The sequence below is a fragment of the Martes martes genome (assembly GCF_963455335.1).
Source record: "Martes martes genome assembly, chromosome: 11".
Classification (NCBI taxonomy): domain Eukaryota; kingdom Metazoa; phylum Chordata; class Mammalia; order Carnivora; family Mustelidae; genus Martes; species Martes martes.
Genome location: NC_137899.1, coordinates 96,263,246 through 96,283,538, shown reverse-complemented (window position 1 = coordinate 96,283,538; position 20,293 = coordinate 96,263,246). Strand labels below are relative to the sequence as shown.

Sequence of the window (20,293 nt, the reverse complement as noted above, 5' to 3'; positions counted from 1 at the left end):
CCACCTCCCAGAGCCAGACTGCCCGGTCCTCCAGTCCGGTCAGTGAGGCCCAGGACAAGCTGCTATGCCTCTTTAATAACAAAACCGCCTACCTTAGGGAGTTATTGAGAGATCGAAATCAAGTACACGTGGTGTCCGGAAACAGGGAAAACGTGAGCGGCTGCCGCTTCCACAGAGAGCGCAGCCGAGGGACACGCCCACGGCAATGGCTCTCAAGTCTCCGTGTGCATCGGAATGATGTGGAATTCTTGGAAAATGCAAGTGGCCGGGCTCCGTCTCAGAATTTCTGATTCAGTAGGTCTGGGAGGGGCGCTGGAATTGGCACTACTCCTAAATTCCCAGGTGATTCTGGTATCCCCCGGGCCAGGGTCCACATTTGGAGAACCGGTGTTCCGGAAGGTACTTTCTGTCTTCCATACATTTCCCTCCGGTCCTAGCTCCTACTTTAATAATTCAATCATTGCACTGCTGCTCATTATATTGTAGGCATTGTTTAATCACTAGCTATGCCAGGATGAGCAAGACAAGATTTCTTGCCTAAGGAGCTCAGCATTGGATGCCCGGTAGACGCATCCATAGTTACCCGGCAGCAGGAGCAGGACTGTGGCAGCAGCGTGAGCACCCTCAAGAGGAGGGCTCCTCACTCGGACCACGGGGCCAACAGGGCCCGCGTAGGGGTGGGGAGGAGGAGCCCAGGGCAGAAGGAATCAGAAATGACTCTTCTGAAGAGGCCGAAGGAGCAGGTGCGAGGGGGGTCAAGCCAGAGGGACCAGTAATGCCCAGGGCTAAAGGTGTGAGGTTCATGGCTGGTTGGAGGAGCCCCTGGGATTTCCAAGCACTGGAGAAGAGACGGAGAGGGGAGGACTGCAGGGAAGGACGGGCAGAGAAGGAAGAGCCTTTCATCTGCAGGATAAGGAGTTCAGGTTCTGTTTCGGGAGTTGTGGGAGGTCAGGCAAAGTATGAATCGGAAATTGATGAAACGTGTAGCATCTCTCTGAGGACAGAGCTGGAAGAGGGCCAGGGAGCAGAGCCCGTATGAACTGCAGGGAGGCAGAGAATGGCCTGGAGAGCCACAGAGGAGCAGAGCTGAAGGCTGGGCAGCATCTCCACCCACTGCCGCAGCAGGAGGGATGGGGGGTGGGCAAAGAGGTGGCCGGCTTTGGGGTCAGACGAGTGAAGAGCCAGACCGCAGGTTTACTATCTGCTGCATGAGGGATCTGGTAAGCTAACTGCCTTCTCTGAGCCTCTGCTTTCTTGTCTGTGCTGCTGGAATAGTAACCGTTTCAGAGTGAAGGAACTAAATGTGAAAATGTCTGGAAAGTGCTCAGTGTGGTAGACACACATTGGTATCATTATATGGGATGAATAAGAGGCAGATTTCGAAGGAGTATAACAGGTAGAGACCCAGGTTGCTGCGTTGTCTCCCTCAGACATATGAGCAGGTTGTGGGAAAGAGGGCCCAGGGCGGGCTGCCGGGAGGGAGTACACACTGGGCTAGAAAGAGTACATGTACAGGGGGGCTCAGCAGAGGCCAAGGTGATCAGCATGAGTGTCTCCAAAATGATTTAGCTCAGGAGCCACAGGAGGTGATGAGGTCATGCAAGCTGTGCCTTGGGTAGGCACTGCACTCCAGACCCCAGGGAAGTTCCAAGGTCAAGGAACGTTTTTATTTTTTTTTATTTTTTTTTTAAAAGATTTTATTTATTTATTTGTCAGAGAGAGTGAGCACAGGCAGACAGAGAGGCAGGCAGAGGCAGAGGGAGAAGCAGGCTCCCTGCTGAGCAAGGAGCCCGATGTGGGACTCGATCCCAGGACGCTGGGATCATGACCGGAGCCGAAGGCAGCCACTTAACCAACTGAGCCACCCAGGCGTCCCTCAAGGAACGTTTTCAATGCAGCCTTCTAAAATGTCTTTTTTTTTTTTTCTGAAAATAGTCCCCATGAAACCCTGCTCATTATTATTATTATTATCATTATTATTATTATTATTATTATTTTTTGGATTACATCTCTTCACACGCTGCTAATCTAGTATTCCATGGAACACATTTTGGGAACTGCGGCACTCTATTCATCTTTAAGGGATAGAGCCCTGTATGACCTCAGCTGGGAGGATGTTCCCAGGGGGTAGTGGCTGGAGGGAGCAGGCACAAACTCAGACAGTTGTAACAGGTGCATTTAATTAGCATAGTGATGGCAGAAGGACTGGGGGGGCTTTAGCTGTTGGCGGCTATGGTTGTCTTAATCCAGTCTACAAAGTTGCACACCTTGGTGTAAACTCCAGGCTTGTTCTTCTGGGCACAGCCATAGCCCCAGGAGACAATTCCCTGGAGCTCTCCATTGCAGACCACAGGGCCACCAGAGTCACCCTGGGAAGGAAGAAGGTGGGACAAGTTTTATAAAGAAGGCAAAAAGGGCAAACAGAACGCTATATCAGCTGAACCTTTAAAGATCGCATTGCGCTCAGCTCTGTGGCTCCGGAGGTCTCCCACGGTGGCCCATTCTCCTGAAGGGGGTGACTGCCATGCAGCCTAGCCGTCCTCGCTTCTGTAGAAGTCCACGGCCTGAAACCCTCCTGCACCAGCCCCACAGCCCTGGGTGTTCAAATCCTGCTCCCCGGGAGGCCATGTGTATGGGCAGGGGTCTCAGCGTGGGAGGAGTCAAGTCACCTGGCAGGAGTCCTTGCCTCCCTCGAGGAAGCCAGCGCAAACCATGTTCTTCGTGATCTGGCCGGGGTAGGAGGCTTCGCACTGGGCCTGACTCAGGAGTGGGGCGTCCAGGCACTGCAGCAGCTCGGGGTAGTTGGCTTGGAGGAGCAGGGAGAGAGGGAGGAAACGAGGAGTGGGAGTCAGGCCAGGGTGGGGGACAGCAATCCAGGGCTGAACACCGAGGACACCAAGAACGTAAAAGCTTCAGCAAGGAACTATGGCTTTTGTTTCCAGACTGATTCCCGCTGATCCCCTCCCTCATTGGGACAGTAACAAGTGCTATGTTTGTCCCCTATTTGGATTCTAGGGGGTTAACTCCTTAAAGCTTTGCCTCCTTCGAGGACCCAGGCCTGCATGTAGTGGGGTCCAAGCTCAGGGGCAGGCCTGGTTCTGGGAAAGGTGGGGAAGTTAAGGATGAGTTATGGAGGGTCCCACTCACTGCCAGAGCTCAGGGTGTTGCCCCAGCCGGAGATGAGGCACTGGGTGCCAGCGGCTGCACAGGCGGAGGGCAGAGATATGGTGGACACCCGCGCGTTGAGGACAGCAGGCGAGGACAGCTTGATGAGCATGATGTCATTGTCCAGGGACCAGCTGCTATAGCTGGGGTGGCGGATGACCTTGGCCGAGTTGATGAACTGCTCATTCCCCTCCTGGACCTCGATGTTGTACTCTCCGAGCCTCACCTGGATGCGGCTGTTGGGAAGACAAGCATGGGGAAACCCTTTTGTTCTATATGCCCGCTTTTCTCTAGGGTTCTCGAGCTCCCTAATCATGGGTGGGAGTGTGGCAGAATCACCTGGCAGGAGAGGGGTAGTGGGTCAGTACAGGGGTGGGACCAAGGACTTTCTCCTTCAGAGGCAGGCGGTCATGGAGGGGGATGACAGGAGGCTTGCCCCTCAACCTGCTCTTCCAGCTGCCCTCCCTCACCCCCTCCCGGGTCTGGTGAGTGCCATCATCCTGTATGATCTACTCCAGTGATTCTCAAGGTGTTGCCCTGGGACCTGCAGCCTCAGACTTGTTAGATGTACGAAGTCTTAGTTCTCACCCCAGACCTGCTGAATCAGAGGTTCTGGTGTGGGACCCAGTGGTCCTCAGTATAGCAAGCCTTGTAGGTGATTCTGATGCCCACTCAGGTTTGAGAACCCTTGGTCTAGGCAGTGAGTCTCAGCTCTGCTACAGAGTCCAGTCACCAGAGGTAGAAAGCCTTAAAAACTCACCAATAGTCAGACCCCTCTTCCTGAAAATTCTAAGTGCCCTGGGATAGAACCCAGGCAGCAGTATTTCTTCTTAACATATCTTACATAGTTTTGGTGTGTATCCAACTGGCAAGGTTACTCGTGCGAGGTCCTTGCTGCGTTCCCCCTTGGACCTCACCACCCCAAGAGTCCCTCCCTGCTTTTCTGACCCTTTTCTGAAACAGCCTTTGCTCTTTCATCTATTGGTTTTTGGATGTGACCAGCCATTTTCCCCAACCTCTGCACCCCCGGGCTGACCCCAGCTCTCAGAGAGGGTTCCAGAGGACACGGCACTTACGACTTGTAGCAGTGAGCTGCAGACACTACCCACTGGTCACTGATGAGGGAGCCACCGCAGAAGTGGTAGCCGGAGTTCAGGGACACCTGGTAGGGGATGGAATTCTCCTCGCAGGTGTAGCCGCCGACGATCTTGTCATCATCGTCAGTGGGGAAAGCAACTTGAATGGAGACAGGAAGGAAAAAGCCAGTTCAGCAGGTGTGGGCAGGTGGAGCCCGGAGTCCCCTGGCTGGAGCATGTGGGTTAGAAGTCTTCAACACGCACTGAGATGGCAGATTGTCTGGCAGGGAGCATTCCATCCTCAGTAGGTGTCACAGCACGGGGCTCTCCTGAGTCTCTTGGTGTGTCTGCAGAGCCCGCTGGGGCTCAGGCACAGACCTCTACTGGTGGCTCCAGGGCGAGGACACAGACAATGCCCTCACAGTGCACTCAGTGTGACATGGGTCTGAATGTGGTTTTGTCATCCATTCGGTGCTTCTCTTTATCCACTGGTGTACTCCTCATGGCTATTTGAACCCCAGATTGTCAGGATGGGTTGGCCTAGCTAGGAAAATCTGGCTAAGTAGCCCTGGCTGTACCCAGCTTTTCCAATCGCTAAAAATCTGCATGGTGAGCCTGGGGACAGGAGCCCCCAGACCCATTAGGCAGGACAAAGGTAGGGCAACTCATGAACCAAAGGAATGGTGATTCTCAACCTTGGCTGCCCACGTGGGGATCCTAAAATCATTTGGGGAACTTAAAAATTCAATGCACTGGTCACACCCCAGGCCGATGAAATCAGAATTTCTAGGGCTAGGACTCTGGCTTGAGTGTCCTTTCAGCTTCCCTAGGCGTACCTGGGGTTGAGAACACCTCTAGGGGAGCTATCCCAGCACTGCTGGAACTAAACCTCAAGACTCCTGGTTCATTTCATGGACCGTCTGCACCTGCTTTCCCTTTATAGCCTCACCCAACAAAGTCTCAAAATAAATGGATGAATGTCAGGGTCGGGAATGGGGTCAGCACAAAGTGGGAGGAGTGAGGCTTACAGAGAGCCCAAGAATGGGAAGGAGGACTGCTGGACAGGAGAGACAGACTCTCAGAGCCCAGGTAAACACAGAAGAGCAGCGAAAGTGGAGCAGAGATCCCGGTCAGGAGGGGGTCAAGTGCGGTCCAAAGTCATGCATGAACTTACCAGCAGCTCCCACAAAAGCAAGAATCAGGAGTGGATTCATGATGGCAGAAGTATAGAAGTTGAGTGGCTGGTGGAGAGCCTTTATAGCTCCCAAGGTGAGGGAGAGGGTGAACGTGAGGGTGGAGGGTCACTGCTCCTCCCAGACAAATACACCTGTAGCTTTCCCTTCCTCAGCCTTGTATCAGCTCTGCTGTGTTTGGTCATCTACGGATTCGTGACCCACAAGTGATAAGAAAACTTACCTTGTGAGAGCAGAGAGGAAGACCAGCTGAGTCCTGGGAGGACTCTGGGGTGAGGGGGAAAAGCCAAGTCCCCGTATGTCACAGCTGGACCTTCTTAGCCTGAGATGAGTAGAGGAACAGCCTGGGCCCTCTGACATGATTTATTTAACTCACTCTAAGTAAGATTTATTTAACTAAGTAAGATTTATTTAACTCACTCTAAGTAAGGGCTTAGAACTTGGCTGCTCTCCCACAAAGGGAGAGAAGTCTTATATCTGTAAGCATGAAGACCCTTCTCCCAAGTTGAAACCACTGGGCAAAAAGGTCACCTCCAAGGCTTTGGGGAACCAGGATCCCACTGTCAAGAGGTGACGAGAAGGGAGAAGCAGAGTTTCATGGGAGTCTGGGCTTTCAGCCGGCTTTCCTTCCCACCAACTCTTGCGGAGAGGAGCCCTTGGAAAGAGAAGTTAAGCGGACATTTACCTGATACATTTGGAGGATGGAAGCCCCAAAACTATATCCTTCCTCTTCCCCTCTATTAGGATATTCATCTTTCTCATCACTCGCACTGTTCTGGGTTCTTTTTGAGCAGCCTCCTTGTTGCCCTGGGAGTCTGTACCAGTGGTGAATCAATTGTCCCCACCTTCTAAGCGCCGACAGCCCGAGCTCTGATTGTATGCTCCAGACCACACATTAGAAAGGGTCTGGAAAAATGGAAAGTTTAGGTTCTGATCAGAGAATCAGCCGTAAGTAGAGAGATTAGCACGGAGTGAAAGCATGGAGTATTTGGTGATCGTTCGGAACAATGAAAGGGGGGAATTCTGGAATTTTCTATTTTAGGTGCAGTAAGACTATTGTGCTGGGCTCAGTACAGAGTTAATCTTCCCAGAAATGACCTTAATTTGGGACCCACCAAGACACAACCCTGTAATTTATTGAGGGACGACTGGACCAGAGGGAAACAGAGGTGGAGCGAGTGTCTATGTCTTGCTTCCCCTTCCCAGCTCCTCTGAGTTCCAGGGTGGTGAAGGGCCAGAGAGGGCACAGTCCACCTTTGAATTCTCTGAAAGGGAGAAATGAGTACATGTTCTGGAGGTGATGAACAAAGTGAAAAAGGCTCAGAAGTCTGGCTATGAGACGGGAAGTAAGCTGGGTGAATGAAGTAAATGGAAACTAGCAGAAGCTGGGGAGAATGTCCCTGTGGGGCTCACGGGGTTGGGAGGGGCCCATAGGATGTCTTCTTCAGTGCTTGGCATGGCTGGAGGCTGGCGTCCTCACAACAGAACAGCTACTGCTCAGAGCTCTGGCCTCTCCAATGGCACCTCCTCTCATCCTGATGGGCTCACACCTCGGGGGAAGGTGCTATATTTGTACCGTGCCTGACAGCTTTTAACGAGCCTTCACACACACAAACAGTGGTATGCTGATCTTCATTGGCATTGAGTTTCAAATTTGACTGTTCACAAGTGTTTTAATTGTGAGACATGCAGAACGAAATTATTTCCATTTATAGAGGAAAAGACAGAGAACCAGCAAGGTTCTGTCTTGGTCACGATTACAGAGCTAAAAATGGCAGAGGTGGCCTCAAGGCTACCGGAAGACATGGACAGCATTGGAAGTTTGGGAATTGGTACAGGTGCCATATAAGAGAAGGTTTATTTGGGATCAAGCCAGGGGTTCCCAGAGAACAAAATGTCCCTCCTGGTTCCTCCTGATGCTCGGCCCCCTGGCAGAATAGAAGATGGAATGTATCTTCCACTTGGTACCTGGTCTCAGAGCTTGACTTTGCCATGGCCCTGGTCTACTCTAGGCTACAACCAAGGGACAGATGACATGTCTCTCTGCACTCAGGGGTAGCTGACTCAGGTTGTAGAGTCTTCATAAGAGAGGCTTTCCCAGTAATGTCACTAGATATGGTACTTAGATTTGCCCCATTGTCATGGGGTAGTCCCAGGAAGTCCTGTGGTAGCAGATGAGAGGAACACATAGCAGAGTTCCCTGGGCAGTTACCCTGGGAGCATATGAGGAGGTGATCCTTGGTAGAAGATAGGAAATTGGGGAATAGGGAGGAAATTTTTGGACAGGTGTTTGTGGCTTTGATTCTGTCTAAAAGGGAACACCCAAGAGCTTGAGGGTTTTCTGTGTCTAAAGCCTGAAGACTAGCTTTGGCCTGATATTTTGTGCTCCTCCTCAGAACAAACTGTTATACCCACAACATAGTGTGAAGTCGGTTTTCTTGAATGCAGCAGGAATCACTTTAAAGGCAGAGAAAATAGCTCTAAGTGAGATGATGACGTCACGTTTTAGGCTCAGACATGTAGGGTAGATTCGGGTCTACCTTTTCCCAAGTTCAACGGGGTACGTCTCTGCAGCTCTTATGATCATCGTTCTGAACCATTTCTCAAGACATTCTAGTAGTTCATTAAAAAATAGCCTATCAAACCACTGGGTTTTTAAGAAAAATATTTATTTATTTACTTATTTATTTATTTGTAAGTGAGAGAGAGAGAGAGGGAGGGAGAGGAGGGGCTGAAGGAGAGGGAGCAGACACTTTCACTGAGAGCAGAGCCAGACTCGGGGCTCAATCCCAGCACTCTGAGATCATGAGTTGAAATCAAGAGTCGGCTGCTTAACGGACTGAGCCACCCAGGCGCCCCACCACTGGTTTTTTAATTATGATAATAGTGAACGGTTTCTTCATGCTTACTATACCGAACATTGCCAAGTCTTTCATGGATCTTTTTTCACTTTATTTTAACAATCACCCTTGAGGTTGTCCATTTCACAGATGACAAAATGAGCCTCGTAGAGGTGGAGTAACTTGCTCAAGGTCCCATAGCCAGTAAGTAGTAGAGATGGGATTTCAGCATGATCGTTGACTCTAGAGCCTGCCTGCTTTCTATCAGAGAACACTCAGCTTCCCTTCTTCTGTTTGATCCCCAGGGCAGCCCCATGAGGGAGGCAGCAGACCCCGCTGTCTCAGGCACTTGTTGTGATGAGCATGGTGTGTTGTACGTAAGTGAGGAATCACTAAATTCTACTCCTGAAACCAATATTATCCTATTATGTTAACTAACTAGAATGTAAATAAAAACTTGAAGCAAGCAAAGAAAGAAAGATTCTGAAGCTCAGAGGTTAAGTGATTTCTCCCGGGTCACCTGGCTGATGCACGTGGAGTTGACATCAGACCCTTTCCGTACTCAAGCTAAGTTCATTCCCCATCGTGTTTCTCCACACTGGGGGCTTTTGGACCTCTCAGTGGTCTAAAAAGTAGATTTTGGTCAGATTCCAAATTACTTGTCTTCTTTTTTTTAAACAATTTTTCCCCATCCCCCACTCCACCCCACCCCCAGCTCTATTTCTCCTTCGCTCACTGTCGACTCCACTTTGGGCCCCAGTGTTCTTCACTCCTCTTCAACCACCTTGTCAAATTCCAAGCTTTTCTCCAAACTTCCAGCTCCTTTCCTCTGTTTTTTTTTTTTTTTTTCTAAACTACATGTTTTCCCCATGGTACAATTTCTTTTTGTCCAGTAAGATCTGCTTTCTTGTCTATATGAGCCTGGGAGTCACTGACTCTGAATAGTGAAGGTTGGATTTGTGTGGTCCAAAACCCACAAACACTGAGACAGAGGTGTGGGCATGGGCTGGGGGCATCTGCCCTTCCTCTCCCCGTCGTCTTGCTCCCCAGCTTGAAGCCAAAGAAGACAGGCAATTTTGTGCCCAGTGCAAAGTTCCATTTGCATATTTTATCTCTGCCTCAGACTTGAGGGGTGAGTGGGAAGTGTCTGGCAATAGAGGCTTTAACACTCTCTGACGGAAGACTGGTTCCCGTAATGTAACGGTCTTTCTGTTCACATCTCCATCACTCCTTGTCCCATTCCCTGGGCCTATTAGAGCTGCTTAAGTGGCCCCAGGATCTTCTGGAGGGTAGTTAGTGGAAGAAAGGCAGGAGAGAGTCCAAGAGCAATACCCATGTGGGCTGTAATTATTGCAGTAGCCCTGACTTATTCCATGATACTCAGAGTTTAATAAATGACATGTATATTTATTTTTCTAAATCATATTAGATCCAGATTGAGCTCCATAAGCCAAGTTCAGTAATAAATCCAATTAGTCCATTGGCCTCTCTCCACTCATTTGGCTTCTAAAGACTCTAGAATGTGTTGTCCATATGGAAGGCGGTCACGGGTGAGTCCAATTCCTATTGGCCAACCTGTCCCGGAGGATCTCCAGATGGCTTCCAAGGCTCAGCATTGAATGCTCAGTCTATACAAGCACCAATACCATTCCAGTCTGAGGACCCTCCATGGCAGGGCCACTGTATTTGAGCAGGTTCTGGGCTTAGGTCTCTAGAACCCATAACATCTGTTCTCTTCCCCAGCCATGGGAATGCAGCAGAGGGAGCTGGCACATTGTTGGGCGACCTTTCTATTCAAACATAAGTCAAAGCACCTGTTCTGTCCCTGTTAGGACAATTCAGTTCATTTGGTTATGTGCTTACGTTGTTTAAAGTCAAATATTTCGTAGGCTTTTTCTCCAAGGAAATCTACACTGGTTGGCAAATTTTCTTCTTTTCTTTTGAATCATAATTATTTACTCAATGTACTAGTTTGCTGGTGTTACCATAAAAAAGTAACACAGGCCAGGTGTTTTAAACAACAGAAATTGACTTTCTCTGGTTCTGAGAGCTAGAGCTCTAAGATCAAGGGGTCACCAGGGTTGGTTTCTCCTGAGGACTCTCTCCTTGGCTTGCAATGGCCTTCTCACGCTGTCCTCATGTGGCCTTTCCTCTGTGGGCACAGCCCTGGTGGCTCTCCTAGGATGTCCTCCTCTGTTCTGAAAAGAATACTGGCCAGTTTGGATTAGGGCCACTCTAATGGCCTTGTTTTTAAGTTAATTAGATCTTTAAAGCCCAAATCTCCAAATGCAATCACATCTTAATATAGTAGGGCTTATGACTGTAATTGTATGAATTTTGGTAGAGTGCAATTCAGTCTGTAATTCTCGGTAAATACTGGCTGAATTCCTATAATGTCTCTACAGTTTTTCTAGGCTTTAAGGAAACAGCAATGAAGAAGATAGGAAATGTCCTTGCTTTCATGGCATTTATATGTATCTTTGTGTGTGTCTACACGCATGTGAGGAGGCAACGTGACAGGAAGAAGACAATAAATAAGAATATATATATTATGTATATATAGTATATATATTTGTATCAGACTGTGGCGGTTAGGTATTATTAAAATAGGATACAATGGTAATAGGTGTGAGTGACTGCCGGGTTGACAAGTGCTCTGTTAGCTAAGATATAAGGAAAGATCTCTTTGGGGAGATGGTTTCCAAGCTGAGACCTAACTAAGAAGGGGCCAGTCATGTAAAGGGAGGGCTTTCATATTCCCTGCTGAGTCTGTAACAGAAATAAATCAACACATATGCCATTGCTTTTAAATTAAACAACCCTGTCATCTAGCATATAATATTTACCTTGCCATTAGTTTTGATGGTAAAATTCATAAAAAGGATAGTCATCAATATATTGAAATAGTCATAAAAGTTAAAGTATATATTTAAAATATTTTTTGTTAAAGAAGTAATTTATTTGAGAGAGAGAGAGAGAGTGTGTGCAAGAACAGGGAGAGGCAGAGGGAGAGGGAGAAGCAGACTCCCCGCTGAGCAGGGAGCCGACGTGGGGCTTGATCCCAGGACCCTGGGATCATGACCTGAGCTGAAACCAAGAGCTGGCCACCTAACCAACTGAGCCACCCAAGCGCCCCAGCAGAGCCGAGTTTTAAACTCAGGTCTGCCAGATGACAGAGACCAAGTTCCTCCCAAAATACTTTACTGGTTCTTAAGAGACAATTTTTCTGCAATATCAGATGCTGGCAATCTGAGGCTTATCTGTAGGTGAATCTGCAGGCTTCTTAGGGAAATGGGAACGTGAGGCAGGAGGGTAAGCTAGCCCAGGTCCCGTGGATTACTGACTGGATCACTGTGGCCAAGAGAATCAGGGAATCAGAGAATCTGGGCAGTAGCCACCCGACCTTGAAGACGACCAGGAGTGAGAGGGGCATAAGAAGCCAGAACACAGGAAGAGTTATATACTTAATGAATGGGCAAATTTAAAAAAGAAATCCCACTGTCAGTTAACAAGGAGTATTATTTATCTAGGTCTTAGCTTTGGGAGGAGGATCAAAAAAAAACCAAAAACTTTTCTCTGAATATTCATGGGCACTGCATAAGTCAGTCCTTTGGTACGTTTTCCAAATTTGGGACAGACACTGTATTTGGGGTTTGGGACAGACACTGTATTGATAAGATATATAACGAGAATTAGAAAATATAACCCTCTGGGGGGAGGGCACCTGGTGGCTGAGTTGGTTAAGCAACTGCCTTTGTTTAAGATCATGATCCCAGGGCCCTGGGATTGAGCCCCGAGTCATCAGGCTCCCTCTCAGAGGGGAGTCTATTTCTCCCTCTCTCTTTGCCTGCTGCTCTGTTCACTTATGCTCTCTCTCTCTCTCTGTGTCTGTCAAATACATAAATAAAACCTTAAAAAAAACCATATTGGGTCTGTTGCAACCCAATTGCTTGACAGAAACAAAAGTAAATATTTCCTGGAAAACCTCCACTTTGCCCACGTTTTAAGGAATTCCCAAAGATGAATTATATAGTGCACAACATCAAATTATATAATACGTAAAAAAGTAAACCACTCTGAGTGACAGCCAGCAGAAACTACAAACAAACAAACAAAAAGACACAAAACATCATCAAATGTTGACATAACAGATAAAAATTCCAAGCAGATTCTTAATATCCTTAAAGAAAATAATTTAAAAATACACAAGGAGCAAGATGCTTTCTAAAATGACTGCCCATATTTGTCAAAGAGCCAAGTAGACTTACCAGAAATGAAAATATAATATAAATGAACAAAACTGACTGAAGCTTTGAATGGCTTATTGGAACTGAGGTGAATTAGGCAACTGGCCTGTAGTTCCAAAGAAAGGACCCAGAATGCAGCACAGAAGCAAAGAGAGGGAAAATGTGAGCAAATGGTCTCGATGACTGTGTGACAGATGTCTAGAGGACCCCAGGCCATCTTCCCTCCTAAAAAAATGTGAACATCGAGAGTCACAGGCTGAAGTTGTAGCCCGTGAGAGGATTTCCTTCACCATTCCCTTTCAAAACCACACTTGTGTTAGACTCTATGGATGATTCCAGAATAACATGCAACCCGATCCAGAAAACAGGCTGGTGCGTTTTCACCTGGAAATAGGAAATCCCCATGCACCCTTGGGTATGGATCGACAGTGAAGCTCTGCGGGTCCAAGCATGTACCACGGACTCTCACTTGCTCTTGAAATGGAATAGTGCCTTCCTCCACTTGTGCTTGAGTCTGGGCTTCCATATTTACCAATTAATAACAGAATTCTCTGTGCACGACCAGCTTTATAGATCTGAGGGTCGGCTAACACACCGTCCTGACTGCTATGATAAGGCTTTAAATCAAGACCTAGGGGCAGCTCTTCAAAGGAAACAAAGTTGTTGACAGGTAGAGGAGTGTGGCTTTGCACTAAAACTCTTTGCATATGCTTGGTGATTCTCTTATTAGGGAATGTCAGGGGCTCCCTAGAGATCCCCATTAGGCACAGGCACTTGGAGAACCCCTGGACGTGCTTGGTGCATGGCCCAGGGCAGCTTTAATCATGCCTTGTTCTGCTACAGAACCCCCTCTCACAGTACCATAGCCTTAGAGATGACACATAAAATGGACCACAGCGTAGCGTGTGGTAACTCCAAAGTCCAGAAAGCTCACTAAGCATTGTAGCTCTTTCTTCTTGGCAGATGGTGTGAGGTTCAGCAGCTCATCTCTCACTTTAGGGGGTTTAATCCAATATGTCCCAGATCTTGGGCTACTCAAAAGCTCATCGATGTGGCAGCTCCCTGAACTTTTGCAGACTTTCCACTGGTCTGGCATGCATACATCACACTGAGGCATCACCACTGCTATTTCCTGCTCCCTGAGAGTATCCAGCATAATGCCATCAGTGTAATGGACCAGTATGATATCAAAGTGGCCAAGAGCCTTCTGAACTATACTGATGGAAAGCAAGCTAAATAGAGCCTTGAGATAAAATAGTTAAATGTCATTTCTGACCCTGCCACTTAATGGCAAACTATATCCAATGGTCTTTACCAAGTTCTTCTCAACACTCTGGTGGAAGAAATTTTATCGTCAGTTTCCTGGTGGCCATGCTTCCTGTAGTTCATCCTGCAGTCTGTCCTGCAGTCTGTCCTGCAGGTTCTCTCCCCGTGGCTAGTGGACCCATTCACACCCAGGCCACGGATCAGCACACAAACAGCTGGAGCTGTGGTTTCCCGAACTGTTCTGCCTTGTCTGGGGCCTTGGGCTCATCTGGGTGGGAACTGGGGAGGAGGAGCTAGCTGAAGTTCTTGCTCAGATCTTTGATCTGTGCCGGGCACTGTGTCTCCAGCACTGCAGAGGTAGAAGCTGCTATCTTCGAGGCTCATGTTGTTCACAGTCAGAGTGGAGAACGTTAAGGTTGGGCGGCTGATTGGAAACTTCTCTTTGGTAAATCCACTTTCATAAGTGGCCTCCATGCCCTGGTTTGCAGTTGCAATCAGTATCAGGCTCTGTCCTGGGAGCTGACGGTACCAGTACATTAAGGTGAGTTGGGTATCGGCCTCACACTGGATCTCCATGGAGGTCCCGTGCTGACAGATGTCCCTGCGTGGCTTTTGAGAGAGGAGAGTGCCGAACACAGAGCCTGGTTTCAGAGAGAGAGAGAGAGAGAGAGAGTGCTAGCTGATAAGCTCGTCCCCATGCAGGAAGTTCTCTTCACTCTTTGCTTCGGTGTCACCTCGGATCCCAAAGAATCCCTGGCACTGCTTCCATTTTGTTTTTTCCAACTGGTATTGGGTGAGAATCCACTAATCCATTTCCCTCATCCTCTGATGGATGGCCTCAGACCCTCCGCTCCTCCATTCCACATCAACATTAACCCCAAACTTGCCCGTGGGATTACCTTCGTACCTTGTCCCAGGAGAAGTAGCAGGCAAGGCAGCATCATTAGGTGACAGCCCCTCACCTTCCTTGAGAAAAACGCACGAAGAAGGCAAACCCGAGTTCCTCTTTCCTCCCTGTACTTCCTTCCCTGCTGCATTTCTGTTCTCCTCCCCTAGTAGGAAGATGAGCTTCTGCAGAATGTGGAGAAAAAGTCACCTGCCCCCTAGTGGAGCTGTGTGGCCTTTCCCTTAGGACGGATCTTTGTTCACAAGGCATCACAAGCTAGCAACTTCCTTTTGTCCGCCATTTATCTGTCATCTCCCCATCCATCATTGAGCACGCTTTGCGTGTGCTACGCTTTGGGTCAATTGCCAATGAGGAGGCCTGAAAGATCATGCATAGGCTTCAACCAGATCCCGCCTCCTCATTGAACCTTTGCATTTCATATGCATTTTAGATTACACTTTTTAGTTTCTAAAATAAAATAAAATAATAATAATAATCCAATTGAGACAAAAATTGGGATTTTATTAAATCTATAGATCAATTTGGGGAGAATACTCATTTTAACAATATTCACTCTTCTAATTCATGAACATGACCCATATCTCCACTTGGTAAATTTGTCTTGCATTTCTTAGTATCGCTTTTTGTCTTCAACTTACAGCTCTCGCATGTCTTTTGTTAAATTTGTTCAAATATTTTGGGTTTCGTACATTCTTTTAAATGCAAGTTTTAAAATTTAATTATCCCTTTGTTTGCCAAAGTATATAAGATATATAATCGATTTTTGCATGTTAATATTATAACCCATGCTCTTAAGAAATTCAGTTATTAATTTCATAATTTTATAGGTTTCTTTTGGTATGTAATTGTAAACAGCGATTTCATCTTTTAAAAGGTTTTACTTTATCATTTACTTTTCAGACTTTTCATCTTTTTCTTATCTTAATGTGCTGCATAGCACCTCCAATAATGTGGAATAGAAGTGGTGTGAGAGAACGTTATTGACTTGTTTATCATCTTAGAGCTAAAATATTTAATATTTCTGCCATTAAGTATGATGTTAGCTGTTGGCTTCTTGCAGATGTCTTTCACTAGACTGATGACGTTCTATTCTGTTCCCAATTCTCTGAGTGTTTTTAGTGTCAATGGGTATGGAATTTTGTTAAATGTTTTTCCTATCTCTAATATTAAGTGTATAGTTTTTACACATGTGTTAGTAAGGTGAGTTATAATGACTGATTTTTGAATGTCAGACCAAACTTGTTCCTGGGATAGACCCTGTATAATTATTTGAAAAAAATTTTTGTTTCTAGTTTCTTGTTAACTCTTGACATTTTAGATAGACCTCTTTAATTTTTTTAGTGATTTGTCTAAAAATTATCATATTCACTTAAGCCTTTTTACAGTTTACTTATAATTCATACAGAAAAGAATCATTTAAAATATGGAACTTTGCAACTAAATGGGTCTGTTTTCTCCATCCTTATCCTTAATATTATTATTGTCATCTTTATTGTGTATTTCTGCTACATGACTTAGAAGACAGTGCTGAAATTTTTCTTTCACCAGTCCTACGTATTACAAAGAATTTAAGAAAAAATCTTTAATATCTATCCGCATTTCACCATTTTGGTGCTATTTATTTCCACCTCAAAACCCAAGTTTCTTTTTTTTTTTTTTTAAGATTTATTTATTTATTTGAGAGAGAGAGAGAGAGCACGAATGTGAGCAAGGGGAGGGATAGAAGGAGAGGAGAGAGAGAATCTTAAGCAGGCTCCACACTGGGCTTCTATCATGGAGCTCCATCTCATGACCCTGAGATCATGATCTAAGCCGAAACCAAGAGTTGGATGCTTAACCAACTGAGCCACCCAGGCACCCCTCAAAATCCAAGTTTCTTCTTCTTTTTTTAAAGATCTCATTTATTTGTGAGAGAGCGAGAGAGGGAGAGAACACGTACAGGGGTAGTGGCAGAGGGAGTGGGAAAAGCAGACTTCTCCTTGAGCAGAGAACCTGACGTGGGGCTCTATCCCAGGACCTAGAAATCATGACCTGAGCCAAGGAGTTTCTCATTTAGCATATCACAGTCTATGTTTGTGACAATATTTGACAATATGCCCTGGAATCTCCCTGCTTTCATCTGGACTGATTGCTAACCAGTTCTGCTCAGTTCTTATCTTGGGGCTTTTCTTTGTTGTTATTCTGAATTGGATTCCCCATTTCCTGAATCCTATGATTTCTTCTCTTTTTGGTGTATTCCTGCAGTTTGTTGAGACACATATTCCAGGCACTTCCTAAATAAATGGAAATTTATTTAGGTTTCAGATCCTCACAGAAATGAAAATTGCATTTTTTTTCTTTTTTTTGGATAGCTTGGGTTAGTTGAGAAATGCAGGCTGAAAATTATTTTCTATCAGGATTTCGTACTTATTTTTTACACCATTGTTTTCTGGCATTCAGTGTTGCTACTGAGAAATGAGAGCCATTCTGTTTCTCATTTCTTTATTTATAGCTTGTTTTGGTATTTAACATTTTTCTTTGCCTTGCATCACTTTAAGATCATTTTATCCACACTGTTCTGAAATTGAATGAAAATATGCCTTAGTTTCAGTTGATTTTTGTTCCTTAAAAACACAACTGGCCTTTTTTATGGCTGTCTCTACTTGTCCATGGATAGGATGATACCATTTCTTCCCTTAACACTTCTTCATTTTACATCAAGATGGAAATATTGAAAGTTTATGCTACATCAGGAAAAAATGTCTTTGGTTCCGGGTATGCTGCTAGTACAGAGATAACAGACCCAAATCTTTGGTTGTATAAATTATATCTTTATACTAATGGTTGGTTTTGAGACCCACTCAGATGAGCATGGAAATTTACCCATCTTGAATTCGATTATCTGATCGTTGCGGAAACTATATAGGAATACTGATTTCTGCCATTAACTTACTAGCTATAGGGCTTTGGGCAAGCTATTTAAATTTAGGTTCCTGCACCAGGCTTATTTCACTCAGCATAATCTCCTCCTGTCCCTTCCATGTTGATACAAAAGTTGGGGATCCATCCTTTCTGATAGAGGCATAATACTCCATAGTATATATGGACCGTATCTTCTTTATCCATTCATCTGTTGAAGGGCATCTTGGTTCTTTCCACAGTTTGGCAACTGTGGCCATTGCTGCTATGAACATTGGGTTACAGATGGCCCTTCTTTTCACTACATCTGTATCTTTGGGGTAAATACCCAGCAGTGCAATTGCAGGGCCATAGGGAAGCTCTATTTTTAATTTCTTAAGGAATCTCCACACTGTTTTCCAAAGTGGCTGCACCAACTTGCATTCCCACCAACAGTGTAAGAGGGTTCCCCTTTCCCTACATCCTCTCCAACACTTGTTGTTTCCTTTCTTCTTAATTTTGGCCATCCTAACTGATATAAGGTGGTATCTAAATATGGTTTTGATTTGAACCTCCCTGATGGCTAATGATGATGAACATTTTTTCATGTGTCTGTTAGCCATTTGTATGTCTTCTTCGGAGAAGTGTCTGTTCATGTCTTCTGCCCATTTTGTGACATGATTATCGGTTTTTTGAGTGTTGAGTTTGAGGAGTTCTTTATAGATCTTGGATATCAGCCTTTTGTCTGTAGTGTCGTTTGCAAATATCTTCTCCCATTCCGTGGGTTGGGAGTATCAAGGAGGGCACATATTGCATGGAGCACTGGATGTGATGCATAAACAATGAATTTTGGAACACTGAAAAAATAAAATAAAATTTAAAAAATAAATAAATAAACAGATAAATAAATAAATAAAACAAAATAAAATAAATAAATAAATTTAGCTTCTTCATTTATAATGAGTAGATAATAATCCTTGTATGTCACAAGTGTATGTTAAGATAAATTACTCGCGGAGCTCTCACTCTTGTCTAAAAAAGGGGAGATGTTTCTCTTCTCAGCATTGACCTTGTTTATTATTTCAGTTCTCTTCTTAAAAAAAGGAAATATTCTTTCCTTCCCTTTCACTGCCCCTGCTTCTTAAGAAGCCATCTCCTCTTCCCCATCATGTCCGAGTAAAGCCTGTTTATATTTTCATTTAACACAGAAGAATTTGTTATATTTACTGTAGTCACAGAATTTTAAACCTTGCTTTCTTGAAGATTTAGGATAGCATTTTTTCCTTCTATGAATTTTTCAGTATCCTAATGTGATGTCTCTTTATCCAAAATAATGGTTTACATTTTCTAAATGCTTCCTTGTGCTCTTATGGTAAACATTAGTTAATATTTTATGTGCTTTTGAGAGCGTATTCTGTGAACTCTCCTTAGAACACTTCATCCAATTTATTTCTAAACTCAAGCCTCATACCCCAATCTACAATCCTTTCAACCTCTTTAGATCTCTTGTATAATTCATTGGATGTATGATATTCAGTCTCTGCATATTTTCAATTTAGTTCACGTGTTCCACCTCTCTGCTTGGCTAACAGCTCCTTAGTAGTGCCACTGTGTTAGAACAAAAACTGGGTCTGGGGTTGGCTCTCTGTCTACAGGGGTCTCCACTGAGGTGGGAAATGGTCCCAGGAAGCACCAGGAGTGAAGCCACAGTGCTTGTAACTGTTCTCCTCTCTCGAGGTTCATCTTCTGAGGTGATACAATGCTTGTGGTGGGAAATAAAAACCTTATTGGAAATCACAGGACTCCTAGACACCCTGAGAGCCCACTGAAAATAGATGTTTGTAGACGTGTTCTGTCATTTAACATTATTCTGGGAAGGTGCATTTTCTCTGTTCTAGACATTGGCCTCAGCTGGGAGACCTATGATCCCTGCTTTTTCTCAGAGAAAGAATTCATTTTTTCATTCCAGTGGGATTTCTCACAAAAACATTGCAGGATATTTCTTTCTTTTGACACTTCCTCTTGCCTTTATTTTGATCTAAAATCAGCTCAAGTCCTATGTCTCATGTGAATTTAATCCTGACTATTGTAATACACAGTGATTTACTCTTTTCTCTGAATTCTACAACATAAAAATTAGCACTGAATCAAAACATCTTATATAACTGTTTTGTCTCATTACTACTCTTGCAAATTCCCCGACATTTGGGATTTCCCAATGTCCTTTACATTTCTTTTGTATTCCCAAAACAGAATAGGCTCAATTAATACTTACTGACAGGACAGTGTATATCTGTCTCATTCCTAAAATAAACAAATGGATACTTTCTCCAGATGATTGTGATTAAAGGTATACCCGACTCATTCTTACCACCTTCTGCATCATAGTGTACTCCTTCCCTGATTGGAATGTTCCAATAAAACATTATTGACCATTTTGAGGACCTCAAAAAGATTTGTCTTTCCTGGTGTTTTTCTCTTTTTCAATGGAATGAACAGAATTCAAACCCCACAAACTTTCTCTTGAATCAGCACGTGGATGATAAAGCTGATCTAAAGGAAGAGTTTAGAATGTGTGAGTGCCCTCTAGCAAAATGTCAGTCAAGAGCAAAGATGGGGGCAAAGTAACAAACAGAAGGACGAGGATAGAATCAGAGAGGAAAGACGGATAAACAGTCGTAGAACAGAGGGTGCCCAATGTGAATGCATGAGAGACGTCTCC

General features: G+C 45.2%; 1 protein-coding gene and 1 gene segment (V, D, J or C); both read right to left on the bottom strand.

The window, feature by feature from the left end:
* The window catches only part of LOC308351964 (T cell receptor beta constant 1-like), a 186,699-nt gene that overhangs the window by 10,824 nt on the left and 155,582 nt on the right, over positions 1 to 20,293 (bottom strand).
* PRSS2 (serine protease 2) lies at positions 2,217 to 5,519 on the bottom strand (the record flags this gene model as incomplete). 2 transcript variants are annotated; one of them, XM_080818658.1, is made up of 5 exons in its annotated part: positions 2,217 to 2,369; positions 2,670 to 2,806; positions 3,148 to 3,401; positions 4,242 to 4,401; positions 5,416 to 5,519. In XM_080818658.1, 5 exons carry the CDS (start codon positions 5,453 to 5,455, stop codon positions 2,217 to 2,219), a joined length of 744 nt encoding a protein of 247 aa, XP_080674784.1. The 2 variants fall into 2 exon arrangements, with proteins under 2 accessions (XP_080674784.1, XP_080674783.1); XM_080818657.1 differs by having other exon boundaries at positions 3,148 to 3,455; positions 5,416 to 5,455.